Genomic DNA, 17,002 nt, shown 5'->3' with positions numbered 1-17,002 from the left:
CGTAATAACGCAAAAAATGCCAGAAAGCAGCGGCCAGCTGGCAGACGCCTCAGCTCTTCCAGGAGGCCATGGGTGTTCGATATGGGAGCGCTCACCCCTTCCATCTTCTAAATCCTGGCAGATATGTTGGCGCTACGAGGGCATTATCAAAAGTAATTGAACCTTTCATATATAAATATTGAAAAAAAATCTAATTACGCGTCTACGGCCATTGGCTACAGCTCTCATTGGCGTAGCGTTACAAAAAAAAAAGTGGTCTGTCATAAATGAGCAAAACATGTGAATCGGTTAATGTGTGCCCTGAACGCTTCGGCAGCGAGATTTGTGGCTCACTGGCTGCTCTGAAGCGAAGCAGCGAATGATTTTATATGATTCCACAGAAAAGAGTGCGTGATCCAGCTTGGGTAGAGGGCGACCACGTAATAATCTTTAATTACAGACGTTAGATTGGGCCGAGGAAAAAAACAATTGCCCTGCCCGCACCGAACCTTTAATTACAGTGAGAAGCTTAACTTCACTTGACTGTTACGCTCCGCCATCATGGTAGGAATCTGCACAGTAGGAGCCCATATGAGGTGAGAAACGCAACATCAAGTGTACAGTGATTAAACCTTTCGGCAGAATTTGCCTGAAGACTTCGTACTTGGAGTCGGCACAAATTCATCTTGTTGATATCACATTGCACAACAAAGTGTGGCAGGCTATTCTATGCTTCTGTAACACTCGCGAAGAAGGAGTGGCAGAGATGATCTGACCGAATTAGAGAAAGAACGGTTCATGACCATGTGAATATTGAAGAGCGATTGTTTTGCAGCAAGTTTTGGAGCCTATAAAAACATATCTTTCACGGAAGTATATGAGCAATTCCTTTCAATCTTTTCTAAGCTACACTAATTGTTCGCTGAGGGGGACTGGTGGGAAGGCGGAAAGGGGCGTTTTGTTGCTGATTGCTCCTAGAAGCGGTAACAGACAAGTGTATGCGAGCGGGCGCCCACATTTAGGCTCGAGAATCGCAAGGCCGCATGACGAAATCGGTGGACGGGCGCTTGTGAGAACTATGCCTCGGGTTTATTTGCAACGCCCGTATAAGTCCGGCATTGCGAATCAACACAATACAATAACATCGATCATGCGCATTAAATCCCGCCACGTGTAGGCTTGGAAGCTTGTGTGGTTTTGTTGTAGCGTCGTATAGAGGTTTGCATCTATGCCACGCTGCAGGTCATAGTTGACGCGTGAAGGAGCTTGGTGCAAACCGGTGTCACCATGTAGGAACCTGAAAAAAAAAAACAGCAGATGGTTTGTTGAGATAAATAAACAAAATTACGGAATTTGAAAAAAGGAGACTCCACTGCATGACCGCATGTATGGGACGTATATGTAATACATGCCTGAATTTTGATATTGAACAGTTGGGCTAAATGGAACGTTCGGTAAGGTTTTAGACACGATTACAATTTCGAACTGTAGAAAAGTTAACGGCACTTCAAACAACAAAAGTCTTTTAAATTCCGGCATGAACAAAAGTGGAAACTCCTCCTTCACGAGGCTGTTGAATAAAAATTAAGTATTAAGGAAGTTTTCACGTCTCCTGTTCACTAAAACTAAGCCAGCATGTCCTGAGAACATACCCTGTAAGCAGCTAGGACAGAATAGGAGTTTCGGTGACACGGAGAAATATACAACACTCTGCGCACATGTGTACCGCTCGGTCAAGACTTCATATTTCCCATTTCCCTCCTCCTGGAAGGCCTAGCTTCATTAGAACTCAGGGAACCACAAACAGGATCTACGTCGAGGAAAACCCTCTTTTCTCGAAATATTCCACAGTTATGGAATAACATAAATTTTCAAACTTTTTCTTCATCTCTGTTCTTTGCTATGCACCACCGTTTCCTGAATCAGCAATGGCCCTAGTCACTCATTCTCCTGAAGGGTTGATTTTATGCGCAATGCCACGCTACGGAGACATGACACGCGCTGTAGCGGAATGCTACGAATGATTTAGATCATCCGAGGTTCATTAATGCATTCCAAAAGATTAGCACACAGATGATTTTCATAGCGTCTCCATCAAACAGCGGCTGCACGAATGGGATCTGAAGAGCGCAACGTGTCCAGCAAGGCGGCGTCCTAGCCTCTGCGTCGCCGCGGCGAGTGGCTCAGGATAAACCGAAAAAAATTGTGTAACGCACCTGCAGCGCTCTCTGGTTTTCACGCGACGTCCAGGACGTTCAAATAGCTGTCTTCTTTCCCACTGGCGTTCCAGGGTCCCTTTGGAGCAGCTGCAATCGACAAAAGACGCGCCATGATTGCCACGCTAGGCACGAAACATTCGAGATCGCTGCCATCATACATAAGTACCTTCCTGTGCAGCGACTATCTCCTCCGCAAATGCCGCAGCGCTCCCGTCGATGTCGAATTCTGCGTAGCAAGCGGGGGGCAACGTCAGCTCACAGTTGGATCATGTACTTGCGTTCAGGAAATATCATACGGTAACATACTACACATCGTTGGCTAGTTTGACGGGGGTGATCTTTTAAAACGCCGCTAAATGCTCTGATAGGCGACGCGAGGAAAAAAATTTGTGGAGTACTTATGGCTGCTTACGTGCTTGGAATATAAAAGGATTGCTATTTTCATTTTGATTTATTTGTATTTATTTTCTGTTTTTTGTCGTCATTAGAAAAATGACACACCTACTCATTAGCATACAGTCGCAAAGCAGCGCATTCAAAAAACAACCTGGTTTTCTAGACTATGAGTTCCGTGCTTGCCTCACGATCAAAGTCATACTGACTTTCAATAGCAGCGCAGAGGCAAGGTACATAAAGTAGTGTGGGCAGAAAAAAGAAACAAAAATAAAATTGCCAAGTCTGAGCCGCGTAGAGCACAAAGGAATAGAGATGGGGGACAGAGGCAGCAGACAGGGCCGGCGCTTCCGCTGTCCTTTGTCTCTGCGCTGTTATTCACAGTCAGTATGTCGAAACTAGCTCAACACGCCGTCTTACTGAAATCTAAAAGTCCTGGGTTTATTTCCCCGAACCTTCGGACGAAAATTTATTTTTGTTTGCTACCATGGTGACGTCATCTGGGGTTTTTGGGAACACTGCTGCTGGTCAACGGCCCCGTTGGGTTTCGTTGTCGATGAGCCATATAATGCTTCCGCATTCAAAGAAAGAAAGCCCGTGCGAAAATGTAAATGTGAATCTGAGGACATATTTTAAAATGCTTCTTTTCCGATTCATTCCTTGCTAATTTATGACTGGCGCGTAACGCCTGCGAAGTCAGGAGTGGTGTACATGCGAACTGAAAGCGCCGTCATTCGTCAGTGCAAGCAAGTTTGTTTATTTATTATTTATTTAACTAATGTTTGTTTATTTATTTATTTATTTATCTATGTATAATTACTGCACCAAAGGCCCCATTGTAGGGCTGCTGCATGAGGGAGTGGGTAACAAGGCATAACATTGCTTCAATTGATGACTTGAGTAGTGATGGATCAGTATGAAGCACGACGCGGCCGGGCAGGTCATTCCAGTCTTTCCCGGTGCGTACAAGAATGAGGACAGATGAGCAGATGTGCGGGCAGGCGGAGGATAGGCAGTCTTTTTATGGTTTTTGCGGATTGGGGTGCGGTTGCCTGGGATGATAACAGACTCGTGCAGAACATGACAATAGAACTTGGGATATACACATAATCTTGCGATGTGACGTCGGCTAGTTGAACTCGAGACCGGACCATTGTGTTTTATTTTGGCCACACTTTCATGATAAGATGGCCAATGGTTAAGATACTAAGGAATGTATCAGAGGAGAGGTGTGTAAATATACCCCAGTGCCATTCTACTGAAAAGAAACTAGGCTAAAGTCATACATAGGCTTGGCACAAATTTAATTTTTTCTTGCACCGCTTGCGACAATAAACGCTTAGGACGTAAAACTACCTCAGGCTTTCGGATAATTATCGACAATCTGGTGCACTGTCGGGAACAAAGACCAGGGAGATTCTCGTAGCGCCAATATCGAGGTTCGTAACGAACCCCACATCATTGAATTACATAACTGATGTCTGCCTGTTCAAAGCAAATTTAAGAAGAGGACTTTGTCAGGATGGCTCGTGCATGTTAATGCAGCCGAGGTAGCAGTGCTAACAAACAGGACGGAAGAAAAGAACACAGACGCATGAGCATACTATCAACGAAAAAAATTGATTGTGACAGAGAAGGCGGCAGTGTAAAAGAAATATGCAAGCAAAACAAAGGATCAAACGTATCGTGGCAAGTTCACAATCAGGTACTATAAATGGTGTGATTGGCTAAGACAGGCAAGCGCTTATCCCATTAAAATATTTGGCTGATAGTCAGCGCATGCGTCTGTGTTCTTGTCTTCCGTACTGTCTGTCAGCGCTGCTAAGTCGTTTCCATCAATAGAGGAAATTTGCAGCTCCAGAGCGCTTAGAAGGAAAAATTACGCTTTGATTCCTTGTGTTTCGGATTTACGTCTAAACTGCAATTCTTTCGGGGCGACAGGGAAGTTATTTCACCTGCTGTTATAGGGTACCCATTACACAGGGTGTTTCACCTATGGTTTTACACAATTTTTAAAAACCGTACCATTGAGTTATTCAGTTGGAGCACTTTTTTTGGCATAGCATTATCACCGGTGTAGCGCATCACATTACAGTTAATATGTGCTAACTAGCAGGCTTGTTAAGTAATATTGAATAGTTAACTTTTTAGCTATTACTGTCAGGCTCCGTAATTATTGAGAGGAGTGTAGCGGACCGTAAGTAATATTGATATCGCTTTTTAGAATTTAGAAAGCGTGCTTACTCTCAGTGCTGTGGGCCAACAATTTTTTGCTATTTTAACGTGTTGCGTGCACTGGAGAAGTTGATTTGCCTGCAAGCTTCTCCAAAGCGCGTGTATTTTTGCGCGACGTAGCCAAACATATTGTGGGTCACAGCGCCGAAGGTAACCGCATTTTCAAAATTTTAAAAACAGCTGTGTATATTTATTGCGGTAAGCTAAACGCCTATCAATAATTAAAGAGCCTAACAGTAATGGTCAAAAAAAATTTTCAATATTGGTTAATCAGCCTGATAGTTAGCATGTCAAAGATGTATTATGATGTACTATAGTGCTGACAATACTATGCCGAATAAAGCGCTCTTCAAACTGAATAGTCCAATTTTTTTAAAACTGTGTAAAGTCTTAGGTGAAAACACTGTACACAGAAATAAATATTTTTCCGACGCATTCGGTGTGACCACGGTCTTCTCTCTATTCGTAACTTTTCAGTACAGCTTTTTGTTTATAAACTACAATGCTCAATGCTCTTCATGTTCGCCTTCCGTTGGAAACCTGCCTTTCTGACTCAACCTCAGGACTTTCTTCACGATCATGCTGTAAAGACTAACCGTGTTCTTAGAAGTTCTTTGGCATGCCAGCACTCAAAAGCCGCACATGTGTCCCGTGAAGGATGAGTCTACGTCTTTGTTGGTTACCGCAATTAGCATAGCATGAAATCACACAACCGGCATGGAAGTATTACAGGTAGCGCAAGTTGGGAAAAAAGGTGAAATTTTGACATTTTGAAAACATGCGAAGACCTGCGGTGAGAGAACATTCGCCGCGAGCACAAATCAGGTTTAACTGCTTCGTTCCTGACGTGCCCGTGTAAATAATCAGTTGCAAAGTCCGCAGCAGCAGGTGACCTAGAAAGCAGCGAGCATAGAACATTGTCCAATGAATGTTGGCCAGTTGTTTCTGCGCCATATGCGAGATGCGACAGTCTCGGACTGGTGTGGATGGCTGTTTTTCGCGCGCTCGTGCCAAGCATAAAAATGTTTCTATGAAGTTGGGATGACCTAAAAAAAAACGTGGCATCATCGGATGTATTGCTGACCTATTAATAACTGCCTCAAATTTTATTTGCGAATCTGTAAAAACACTAAGTTCTGCTCGAAAAAAATTTAAATTTTCGAGGCATGATTACCTGGCGTTTGGCCATTACGCAGTCCGCTGAGAAAGACATGAAAAATTGGTCCCTTCAGTGCATAAGACCACAGCTATGCAAACGTGCACCGGCCAAACACAGACCAGCGACTGATAAATTCGTTGGCAGGTCACTATCTGGCCGAATTCACGACCTCTTCCGGACTTTCTGCTTTCGCTTAGAGATGTGACAGACTCTCACCTTTTTTTATGGTGTCTTCTGGAAGTACCGCCAGAGTTTCGGGCCCCTGGGTCTCGTTGCTGCCTTAGAAAAACGCGTGTGCATGTAAGGAGGGAAAAATGACACAGAGCACTTACGTCAGAGGCTGTTCACAAGCGTCTGTATTGACCGCTTTGATAGCCGCGCAGCAAATGATGCAAATGAATAAACGTTCGCTTCATTAACGACAGCGGGGAGTACGTTGCATCAGCTGGATGCATCTTAAAATTAACGCAACGTAAAAATTGGTACAAAAGCATGTGGCACATAAATAACAAATATTTTATAAGAGAAGCTCTTTCCTATATGCTGATGAGCTTGGGCCGTTGTGGCAGTTTTTTTTTTACGTAACTTCAATCAAGCTGAAAATTGTGCTAGAAACACCGCCGTATATATGTTTGTGATGGTTTTGCAGTTTGAACAGCATAACGGCTTAAGGCATGATACTAATCGAGATATGACCTTTCACGGTATAGGCATATTCGCCTGATAATCTGTCCCCTTCAGGTAGCAGCTTGTACGCCTGGTTCGTTCATGCCCTTTGACATCAGTCTTTGCTTTGTTACGCAGCAGAGAAAACCATGATATGTTATCTGCATGGAATCCCAATTTTCATGTCCCAAGGGCAATAGCGTGCTAACAAATGCAACAGTGAGTGAATGATGGCCTCAAAGCTCTGGAAATTATGATTCCTCGTCGCTTGAAAGCAGCGTTGGAAGCAGTGATGACAGCGAGAGCGTCGAGCACAAGCGCTGTCCAGCTGCCCTGCGTGCCAGCTAATGTTAGAGGCACCAATTTGGGGGCTACAGTATTTTTCAATTGCATCGGTACAAGTAGGACAACTGACTTCCGGGTAAACCTCTTAAGAGAGAAATGGACACAGGTTAACGCGCAAGTTAGTGTGTGTGTTTGTGCTGTGTTTCTATCTCTGTAAATCGAATATCCAGTGTTTAGGATACTGTAAATCTTGTTAACTCGCGCAAATATGTATTTTTGCAAAAAACTGCGATCGGGATAATTCTGTTTTCTGATGCCGCGACAGCGTACAATTCAGACAATATCCAACACCGTTATGCACTCAATATGAGTTGAAACAAGATTTTTTTACAGCACCTCTTATTTTTCTTCATGGTTTCTTATTATATGTCATTCCCTTCGTGGGCAGTTTTCCTCGGAAACCAAATATCGATATTAACTAGGCAAGTAATGTATTTGTTCACGTCTATACTGCAGACAAAAAAGCTCCCAGCTTACTCACTTGTCAGACAAAGTCGTAGTCTCTGTATCTGGAAAGCATCAAGAAGAATAAAAATGTGAAAACGAACTTGGATCACTGCATAGCTCGCTTTACATGTCGCCACATAAGGTGTAAATGGGTTGTTTTGAAAAAGAGCAGCCCACTTCCTCGCCTTGTCCTACTTGTTATCCCGCCCTGTTCAGCGATAGTTTGCCCTACTCATGCACTTAAGCATGTGCAGAGTCATGGCAGCCAATGCCCTTCCTTCCGCCTGCGCTTGCCAATCATTGCTAATGCCACACAGAGAGGGCTGACGTCACAGCCAAAGAGCAGAAGTGTTTTGTGGTGCACATATGGGCTACCGCAACGAGCAACACCCGTTGGGCGTTCAGGGGTGTTGAGGAGTCAGTGATCTCCTTTTTTTTACAAGCACGTTAGGCGTGCAACCTGGGTTACGACGTCTACGCGGAAGCGTGTCTGAAAAATAGCAACTAATTGCAATCACTAGGAAGCCCGGAAAAAGTTAGTAGCTGGCTCAGTACTTGCGACAAAAAAAGGGACAGAAAACGAAATATCAAGAAGGCTGACGTTCGAGATCGCATACCGTCCCCGCTCTCGGCGCTGTCCGCGTACCCGAATTGAGAAGGCTGAGGACGATGAAGGCGACGCCAGCAATGGCGAGCACGAGGAAGGCCAGGGCGCCGCCCACGGCCAGAACAATCGCCTTGTACGAGTGCACCGCTTGCAGCTGAAGAAGGGCCATGCTGCGAAGGACGACGTTATACGCTGCTTTCACCGTACTGTGCAGCGTTGGTATTGCGCTTGTTCGCCACCATCTTTGATGACGTGATTAGGCTACCGTCATTCGCTTCCGTCTCGTTTGCTGGACAGTGAGCAACCTGAGCAACATGGCCGTTTGCAAGGGAACTCGGCATTTGCGTTTGGCGAACGGAAGGCTAGGCACAGCTTGATGCTGCGGGTTTCCGTCTGGCGGTACCGATTGCGCGGGAAGCCATCGGCAAACTGGTCAATAAGGCTGCGCAATGCCCGTTTTTGTTTACCTGCTCTGCTAGACTTGCAAGCTTCTAGCATATGCGGTGAACCGTACGTAGATAGCGAAGCCAGATGTAACTGTGTATAATGTTCTAGAAACTTTTTCTTGAGAATTCTGCTACTTTTGCTTGCGAAAGAAAATTTAGAACCTTTGAGAAATCAATAATGTGTCCATGCAAGAAAATTGGCTCCTCTCGGGAGCGCAGTATTCACACAGAACTGTAAATCAGTCCGCCTGAATAGTGGTACGCCCACGAGCCTCTGCATTGGCACAATTAACGGAAGTGGCCACTGCAAATATTTTAACGCCTGGCAAACCAAACAGTGCTTTTGCAAAAACCAAGGGCGCACCTCCAAAGAAAGAGAAATTACTGGTACACAAAAACTTGTGAGATTAATTTTTTTGCGAGACTGGCTGACTGGCTGCGTTCTAAAGCACACGATATAAAATCGGGTAACAGGCAGTGGCTCTGTCTAGTGACATGACATTTGAAAAAAATTGGTTATGGCAGGACCTGAAGCTGATTTCGGCAGGTTTCTTCATGAGTCCTCATTGCAAGAGTTTCCTGCTTGCGAATTTTTTTTTCTTTTGTAAATAAAGAGTTAGCCTTTCAGCAAAAGTTTCCTTAAGTAACTTGATTTTGAAACAAACAACCTGCAATACGTCAGCGCATCAGGCAATTAATCTGCTTCCCTCAGAATCAGTCAGACGCCACTCACCCCTCACGATCACACCCACTTCATTTATATTCACGCACAATCACATCCACTCACTTATGCTTACGACCGCAGCTCAGATTTCCTTACACCCACGCACACTCTCACACGCTAACAGTAATCTATTTCCGCTCACTCACACTTAATCCACTCACACTTACATCCGCTCATTTAAACTCATATCTCTGAGTGAGCAGACGTGGGCGTGAGCGAATATCTGATAAGTGAGTCTGCTGAGTTCTCATCGGGGGGGGGGGGGGGGGGGGACGCTCTAACAGCACGTTAAGGAATTCTAGTGAGGTTGGCGTTGTTGGCCGCGTCTATTCCCATCGATAGCGCGCTATCGATGGTTTCAAATTCGTATTTTCCCGAGTTTGAAGTGCTCCTGGACAGTTAGCACCATCAGGTTGGTAGAAAGGAAACCTCTTTGTCAGTTTCGCTTTGCGTTTTTTTTTCTTCACGCGACTATTTTAAAGCCCGTTTGGAGTCACGTGACTTGCGCTTATTGTTTAGCTGCACGGAAACGGCGCTTTTCCACGGGAATTGATGCATCTGAGAGCTCTTTTTTGCACGAGAACCGCAGCAGTGATGACTCAGAAGGCGACTTTGGTTAATCAGACTTTAGCACGGGCAGTGAAATGCGTCAAACTGACCAGGAACGTTAACAGCCATGCCCCGGTAAGTTCCGCTTTTGCTGCGCGCTGATCGGAAGAGATCAGATTGTTCTGAAGGTGACAACTCTTATCTGCAAGGCGTCACCGTCTTTCAGGCGGAATTGCTTGCCGCTGGCAGCGCTGAGAGTCGTGTTTTCGGCTAGAAGACAGCCAGGCATCGACCTCGCCGTTGCGCGCCGGAGTGCTGCACGGCGCTTCTTAAGAGCCGTCTATTTCTTCCTCCTATTTTTCACCGCAGAAATCATCAGTGAGATATGCAGGAACACTAACGAGTATGCGTGGATGCATATTTTGAAGAAATTGTCCTACAGCGAAAAAGATGGATCTTGGCGGGAGGTCACCCCGGAAGAGATGACAAACCTAAAGGGCTGCAGCACAAACACCAAAAATGGAAAAATACCGAAACTGCAAAATGTGCTATGAATAAATAAAGGTCGAACAAAAAATAAGAATGTTCTTTGCGAGACATGTGCGGCAAACCTCCTATTCACGGCAGTGAGGAATTGTTTCGCGCGGTGGCACGGTAGTCGGTAGGCTACTGTGTCCTTGCCTACCTCATCGAATACTGTACACGGAAAGCTGAAGTTAGTTGCAGTGTTGCATCAGACCCTGTTGGAATAAATGTATATCCTGAATTTTTTTAAGTTTGTTTGTGTGAAAAAACATTGATGTTTCTGTGTGTTTTCTCCTTGTAAATACAATTATTTTATTTCTTTTCCATCACATACGTAATAAACCTGGTGATTGAAACTTATACCATTGCGAAGAGAATTTCCTCCTCTACAAGTTGATACTATACACTCTGTATCAAGCAAGTTTTGTTAAGGAAAAAAATATATTGAATGACACCACCCAAACAGCACCACTTTCCCGCGGGCAGGAAAGTGTTAATACGACTTCTGCCGATAACACGCCTTGCGACGCGTGCCAAGCGTAGGCGTGCCCAGCACTTTTGGAATAAAACATTTTGATATTGAAAACTGCAAGGTACTGTCATGGAAATATTGAGGGTAACGGTCTCCATGTTCCGATATGTAGAAAAACTTTTATTTGAAAGCTTTTCCATCGCTCGCGTATAGCAGTTGAGACTGCCATAGAAAACCAATGGGGAACGGTTTTACGCAGTGTTGTAGACGTTACCGAAAAAAAGTAACTAGATACGTTACTCGTTACGCTAGGAAAAAAGGAACGCGTTACCGCCCTACGTTATCTACAAAAAAAGGAACGCGCTACCGTTACCGTTACCGAGAAAAAGTACCGCGCGTTACTTCGCCGTTACTTCATGACCATAAATTTTAATTAGCGCGTCTTCGCCTTATGAACTCACGATAAAAAATTTATGAAGCTCATATTTCACATATACCTTCTAGCCCAAACAACCATTTTACGCGAAATCCTGGTTTAACGAGATTACTTTCCACAAATGTGCACGAGCTTATCAATGTTATAGTGGCATAAAGTTACCTGTATAGTGACAAGTGGTGCGTTCTAACTCTGTGGCACATGGTGAAGCCATTTTCTGAATGGGACATTAAACACGATATGACACTTCATCATCAATTCTAGCTTCACAAAGAAAACATCGCTGAACTCTCAACAAATATACAGTACTTCTAAAAAATATGATGTTCCAAAATGCTCAGCACGCTTTCACTCTGTAGAGAGTTGTGTTTTTTGAGTCGTTCAGGAAGGGGACGTAAGTGATGGCAAGTGTGTGAATGCGTGTTCGTGCACGTGTGCCGTGCTTTATGGCTATTGTGTTTTTTTTTTTAGTTGGGTGCGTTGTCAAGGGCAAGTGTTTTCTGGCATGCATGCGAGCCGCAAAAAAAGTCATCGAGAGCACCTGTTTTTTTTATTTGCAACATTACTTCAGGCGCTCTGCGCTTTTTTTTCTAAAAAAGGGGGCAGAGCGGGGTCAACTGGAACACAAATAAGTAACTAGTAACGTGACACATCACGTTACCGAGAAATGTTAACTTAAGTACGTTACCCGTTACAGTTCCCAAATGGTAACGAGTACGTTACTAAGTTACCGAAAAAAGTAACGTGTTGCCGGTAGCGCCGTTACTTGTAACGCGTTACTGCCAACACTGGTTTTACGTCGGGAGTGCCCATTGTGGGCTGCCTTCATGCAAGGAATGAGAACCCTTATAGGAGAATGAGTGCGGCCGAAGAAAGGCTACCGAAGAACCTGCCGATAATCTGACAAAGACTCATCCAACTGCTTTGAAAGCAAAGAAAGCTTTTTGCCGGCTCCATTCACACTGCTGGCGACGGAATTAGCGTATGCTTCTTTCTTGCCGCAGGCTACATAGCGTGCTAGAAGCTACGAAGTCCATTGCTGCCTGACACTTTTTCCTACCTTATGGAACCGCTTTCGTCATGACCGCCAGGCAGGCGAAACACGCTCTCAAACGGTCAAACGATGAAACGACGGACCACGCCAAGATAACCGGAGGTAAACCGCACTTGAGAGTCGAGAAGCCCAGTGCGCTAGCTGCGGGCTAAGCGCAGTGAGGACGGGTGCAACATGGGGGGACTCGAATGACTTTTGGCAGATCTGGAGGAGCGCAGCACGTCGTGCGTTCTGCACCGCGTGACGCCGACGAGAGGGCTTCGTAGTCGAGTTTAGAAGATGGGCGCGTGGGTGGAAAAAAATTTTGTAGCGCCGGAGCGACTGTAACTTCGGGGAAGACGCTCCTTGCAGGCACCGTATCTGCCGGGAAATGTTTTGTGCCTATTTTTTGTACTGCTCGACAGAGAGAGTAAAGGCCGGCATTTTCACTTTGTCGCATTAGTAAGTACGGAAGTATTGATCACCATTAAAATTCTCAGCACTCAGATCTAAATGACCCGCAAGTACAGTTGGGCGTTTTTATATACCGTTGTAAAAATATTAACCTTAGCAAAAAAGAAGTGCCCCTTTTTTCTTTTGCTATAGGCGCTTCCAAATGAAATAACTATGCCTTTTTTGGATTCATTATTTTTTGTCACAATATTTTTGTTGCAAGGAGGAATGAGTGAACTAGGATGTAATAATCTTAAAGAAAAAAAAATCGCTGCGACATATTGAGATAGTAGCGCGGAGCAACAATTAACAGCAGTGTTCTAATTGTATTGTCTGAATCAGAGTTTTTTATGTACATCTGCTCACGTTTGGCCAACCTCTAACCACCGGCACTCAATTTAGAAGAAATGGCAACGCGGAGATTATGTACGTTATAAAGTCGAACTCTCAGACGAATATTCAATTGAAATGAACTACTGAAATTACAATTCTTGGACGTATGGAGGGAAATCAGAATTAAAAGGTTGAATGGCTACAACATCGAAGGTTGTAGGCATTAACCCGACCACCACATTGTCGACTGTCTATTTAAAACCGCGACTCAAGATCAATATCCACAACCTTCAAATTTGCAATATAATCTTGCCCTCAGAATTTAAAATTTCACCAGTCATTTTTAGTTAATTTTTCTCCTAATATTGAGGTCTATCACGCGAACAATGTGCACTATGCTACGCACGAAATATTTCCCCGCAGTTTTTAAAATCCATATCTGCCGTGGTTTATATAAAAAGTTAGCAGGTTTGCCGCGTGATCAAAATGAAGATTTAAATATTTCTTTTAGAATGGCGCGAGGAGGTACGGGAAATCCACCTCTGCGCGCAAGTTATTCGGCTAGGGAGACACAACGTAGGATAATAGTTCCCATCGTCCCGCACCTGATTAACTATATCTAATTAATGAACTTTTTATTGACTGCCATAGGCAGGCATGTTTATACTGTAAACTAAGAGGAAGTCCACATTCCCATTTTTACAGCACGTGTGTGTTCCGTGATATTCGCGTACAAATTTCTAGCTCAATCCCTGTATTTCTGTATGCAAGGTGTTCACGATCGGCGCGAAACTCCTTTCACATGACACAGTGTTTCGTGTCATATCTCTTCTCGAATACGCTAACGTCGTTTGGTTTCTTTATATTTAACAAGATATAACCAAACTTGAAGCAGTTCAGAGAAAAGCAGCCAGGGCCTTTTTTACAAGCACAAAACTGATTCGCCGTCTGAAATATTGAGAGCAGAAGGAAGTGCTGTTGGCAGTATGTCGCGGTATTAACTAGTAAATTCCCGATTTCTTCTGTGTTGGTATTATACCCATGGTTATGCAGATTTTTCATGTTTAAACCTTTTATTATACTTATGCAGCATTACAGACACAATTTCATATTCTGTTAATGAATTTCCAGTGTGCGTTCATAATATATATATATGTTACTTATTGTTTGTATATTCTAGAAAGTAGCATTATTTTCCCCTTTTTTAATGTTTGTATGATGATACCGACAATAGCCATATTTCATGTACTATTTCATCATTTACGTCAGAGCTTAGCGGTATTCGCTTTTTATCACTTGTTTTTTTTAACATCCTGACCATTTCAATGTTCTGATTAATGCAGAACCACTGTCTTGTGCCCTCTTCTGCACACTCCCAAATTGGATTAGCAGTATGTATACGTACGTACGTACGTACGTACGTACTTACGTATGTATGTATGTATGTATGTATGTATGTATGTATGTATGTATGTATGTATGTATGTATGTATGTATGTATGTATGCATGTATGTATGTATGTATGTATGTATGTATGTATGTATGTATGTATGTATGTATGTATGTACGTACGTACGTATGTATGTATGTATGTATGTATGTATGTGTGTATGTATGTATGTATGTATGTATGTACGTACGTACGTACGTACGTACGTACGTAAGTATGTATGTATGTATGTATGTATGTATGTATGTATGTATGTATGTATGTATGTATGTATGTATGTATGTATGTATGTATGTATGTATGTATTCATGCATGCAAGCATGCAAGCATGCAAGCATGCATGTATGTATGTATGTATGTATGTATGTATGTATGTATGTATGCGTGCAAGTACGCGCGCACGCATTTTCGCTTAATGGAGCCAGTAAGGCTTACGCATGAAAAGTACTTCATTTAAAATCTAGGTAAGAGGTACAGACTGAGAACAATACAAAAATAACAGCACAAAAAAATCAAGAGAACAACCCGAGCGTAGCCAAATGCGTTGCGAAGGTGGGTAAGCACCTTTCTTAGATCATTTAGGTTGAAAATTCCGTCATGTTACGCTGCTCAAATGAGCAGTAATACCGCTACATCTGACCGCTCGTTTCCCTAACAGAGCCGACCAGGGCGGCTAATAGATGTACGGGCAAGACCTAAATCGGCAGCTGATGAATGGGAACAAACATTAATTCGACGCTGAAGAGCAATCGCCCACAATTGTAGGCATGCACTTGAAAATGTTTGAATATTTATGCCCTTGTTGATGAAGCATTACAGTTTTCATTTGAAGCCGTTTGCCTGAGCTCAGATGCAGGGATGTTCTTAACCTGTTTGAATTCCACACCCCATGAGGCATTTTTCTCAAACCTCCTCGCTGATAGGGGGTGGTTTAATCAATATGACTCCACGCTATCAAATAGTGCAAAACACGGGACAGCGAGCGCCGAATCAAGCACTTAGGCTACCAAGTTTTTTTGAAGACGTGACAACTGGCTCGTTTTCAGTCATTGGCAATTCTTTCTGTAAGCGTGTGTCGCAAAGGACAAGCTTCAAGCCAGAAGCGCACTCACTTTTCGCGATAGCCCATGCGAGCCAGGAAGATGGAGTTGGCGATCGCACGCTTGCCACCTCCAGCGTCGCTCTGCGGGCCGCCTGCAGCCGCGTCTTCGCCCTCTGGCGGGGCGATCTCCTCGCTGCCGACTTCCGCGTGGCCTTCCGCTGCCGCTTCGCCGTCTCCTTTCTGGCCTGCTTCCGCCTCCTCCTTTTCTGTCTCCTCGTCAGACATCTGCACGCGCCAGAGCAGAGTCGTCGGGAGGCACGGGGATGTTTCTGAGGTGAGCACTGGCACATAACTTCCCGAAGGAAGGCGTGTACGAGGTGAGATACGCACGGAATTCGCAAAAGGCGCTGACCTCCTACTTTACTGCGTACGCCAAGCTAGATTTGTTTACATGGTGCCCACCAACACTTCGAAGAAGCTGTTCGAATCAACTAGCATCTCGAATTCCTCGGCGGTACCTTGAGCCGAACTGCACCGAACCTGGCAACTACGTACTTATAGCTATAAACTAACTAGCCCGGAAAGTTATAGTCGTCATACGCGGAACGTTATATCTCAAAGCCAGCGCAGGCTCACTGCGGCTGGATTCGCCCGTAATAGAAGACGCCGATAATTTGAGCCCTCGAGCAACAAAAACTCGACATATAGGCGCTCGTTCCTTTGCATGTAGCAACAACAATGCGTGGTGAGGCTTCTCTCCTTTCTTTTCCTCTCTGCTCGATGAGGCGAGTCGAACAGGAGCTGCAAACAATGGCCATCGCAAAGAAAGGATCGTAGTGAAAGGTCTTCTTCTGAGGATAGGTGCTGTTAAGTGGGAGAAATCACGAGCGTGAGAAGGCGACCATCGCAAGAGAGATACAAGGCGACTCGAGTTCCAGTCTACTTTCCTGGCTGTTTAACCGATCCCCGGTGACCAGAAGCGAGTGACAGGACGACGAGAGGACTGTGAAAGGCGTGGTACCTATACGCCTCTCCGCGCCGTGCTTGACTTGATACATGTTGCGAGCGAAACACGCCAAACGATCAGGTAACAAGCGGGAGGCTCACTTCAATCGTTGATTGCCGCTGTCGTTTCCGTGAAAAGGCAGGGCATGTACAAGACGGCTCCCGTAGTGTAGACGGGACCGGAACACGTGCTCTTCTTCTTTTAAAACGCTGGCTCTATCCACCCGGTGTAACGTCATCAGCGTCGTCGTCGCGTCCGCAAGCTTCATTCCGCTGCAAACACACACTGGTCTATACATCTACATATCTGTACAAAGCTGCCGGGTCGAGGGCACGACCACTCCACACTGGCCTCCACCCTGACGTGATGGCCATTTTGGGCAACCTAATTCTTACCGGTGGCTCTTACTAAGGCAACCATTTATAGTCTAGTGCTACTAATTTTCTTTGATCACTGTAGGTTCGGTGGTAGTCGCTTTCATT

General features: G+C 44.5%; 1 protein-coding gene across 1 annotated transcript; it reads right to left on the bottom strand.

Moving 5' to 3' along the window:
* Window positions 1–1,186: 1,186 nt before the first annotated feature.
* Window positions 1,187–16,706, bottom strand: LOC144130250 (uncharacterized). Its single transcript, XM_077664215.1, has 8 exons — window positions 16,622–16,706; window positions 15,585–15,799; window positions 8,090–8,220; window positions 7,478–7,505; window positions 6,202–6,260; window positions 2,365–2,424; window positions 2,196–2,285; window positions 1,187–1,276 (listed from the first exon to the last, which is right to left on the bottom strand). Exons 2-7 carry the CDS (start codon window positions 15,797–15,799, stop codon window positions 2,215–2,217), a joined length of 564 nt encoding a protein of 187 aa, XP_077520341.1. The 5' UTR covers window positions 16,622–16,706; the 3' UTR covers window positions 1,187–1,276; window positions 2,196–2,214.
* Between the last annotated feature and the right edge of the window lie 296 nt (window positions 16,707–17,002).

Source organism: Amblyomma americanum, chromosome 4 (genome assembly GCF_052857255.1).
Source record: "Amblyomma americanum isolate KBUSLIRL-KWMA chromosome 4, ASM5285725v1, whole genome shotgun sequence".
Classification (NCBI taxonomy): Eukaryota; Metazoa; Arthropoda; class Arachnida; order Ixodida; family Ixodidae; genus Amblyomma; species Amblyomma americanum.
The sequence above is the reverse complement of the archived record's forward strand: the minus strand, read 5'-3'. Positions and strand labels throughout refer to the sequence as shown.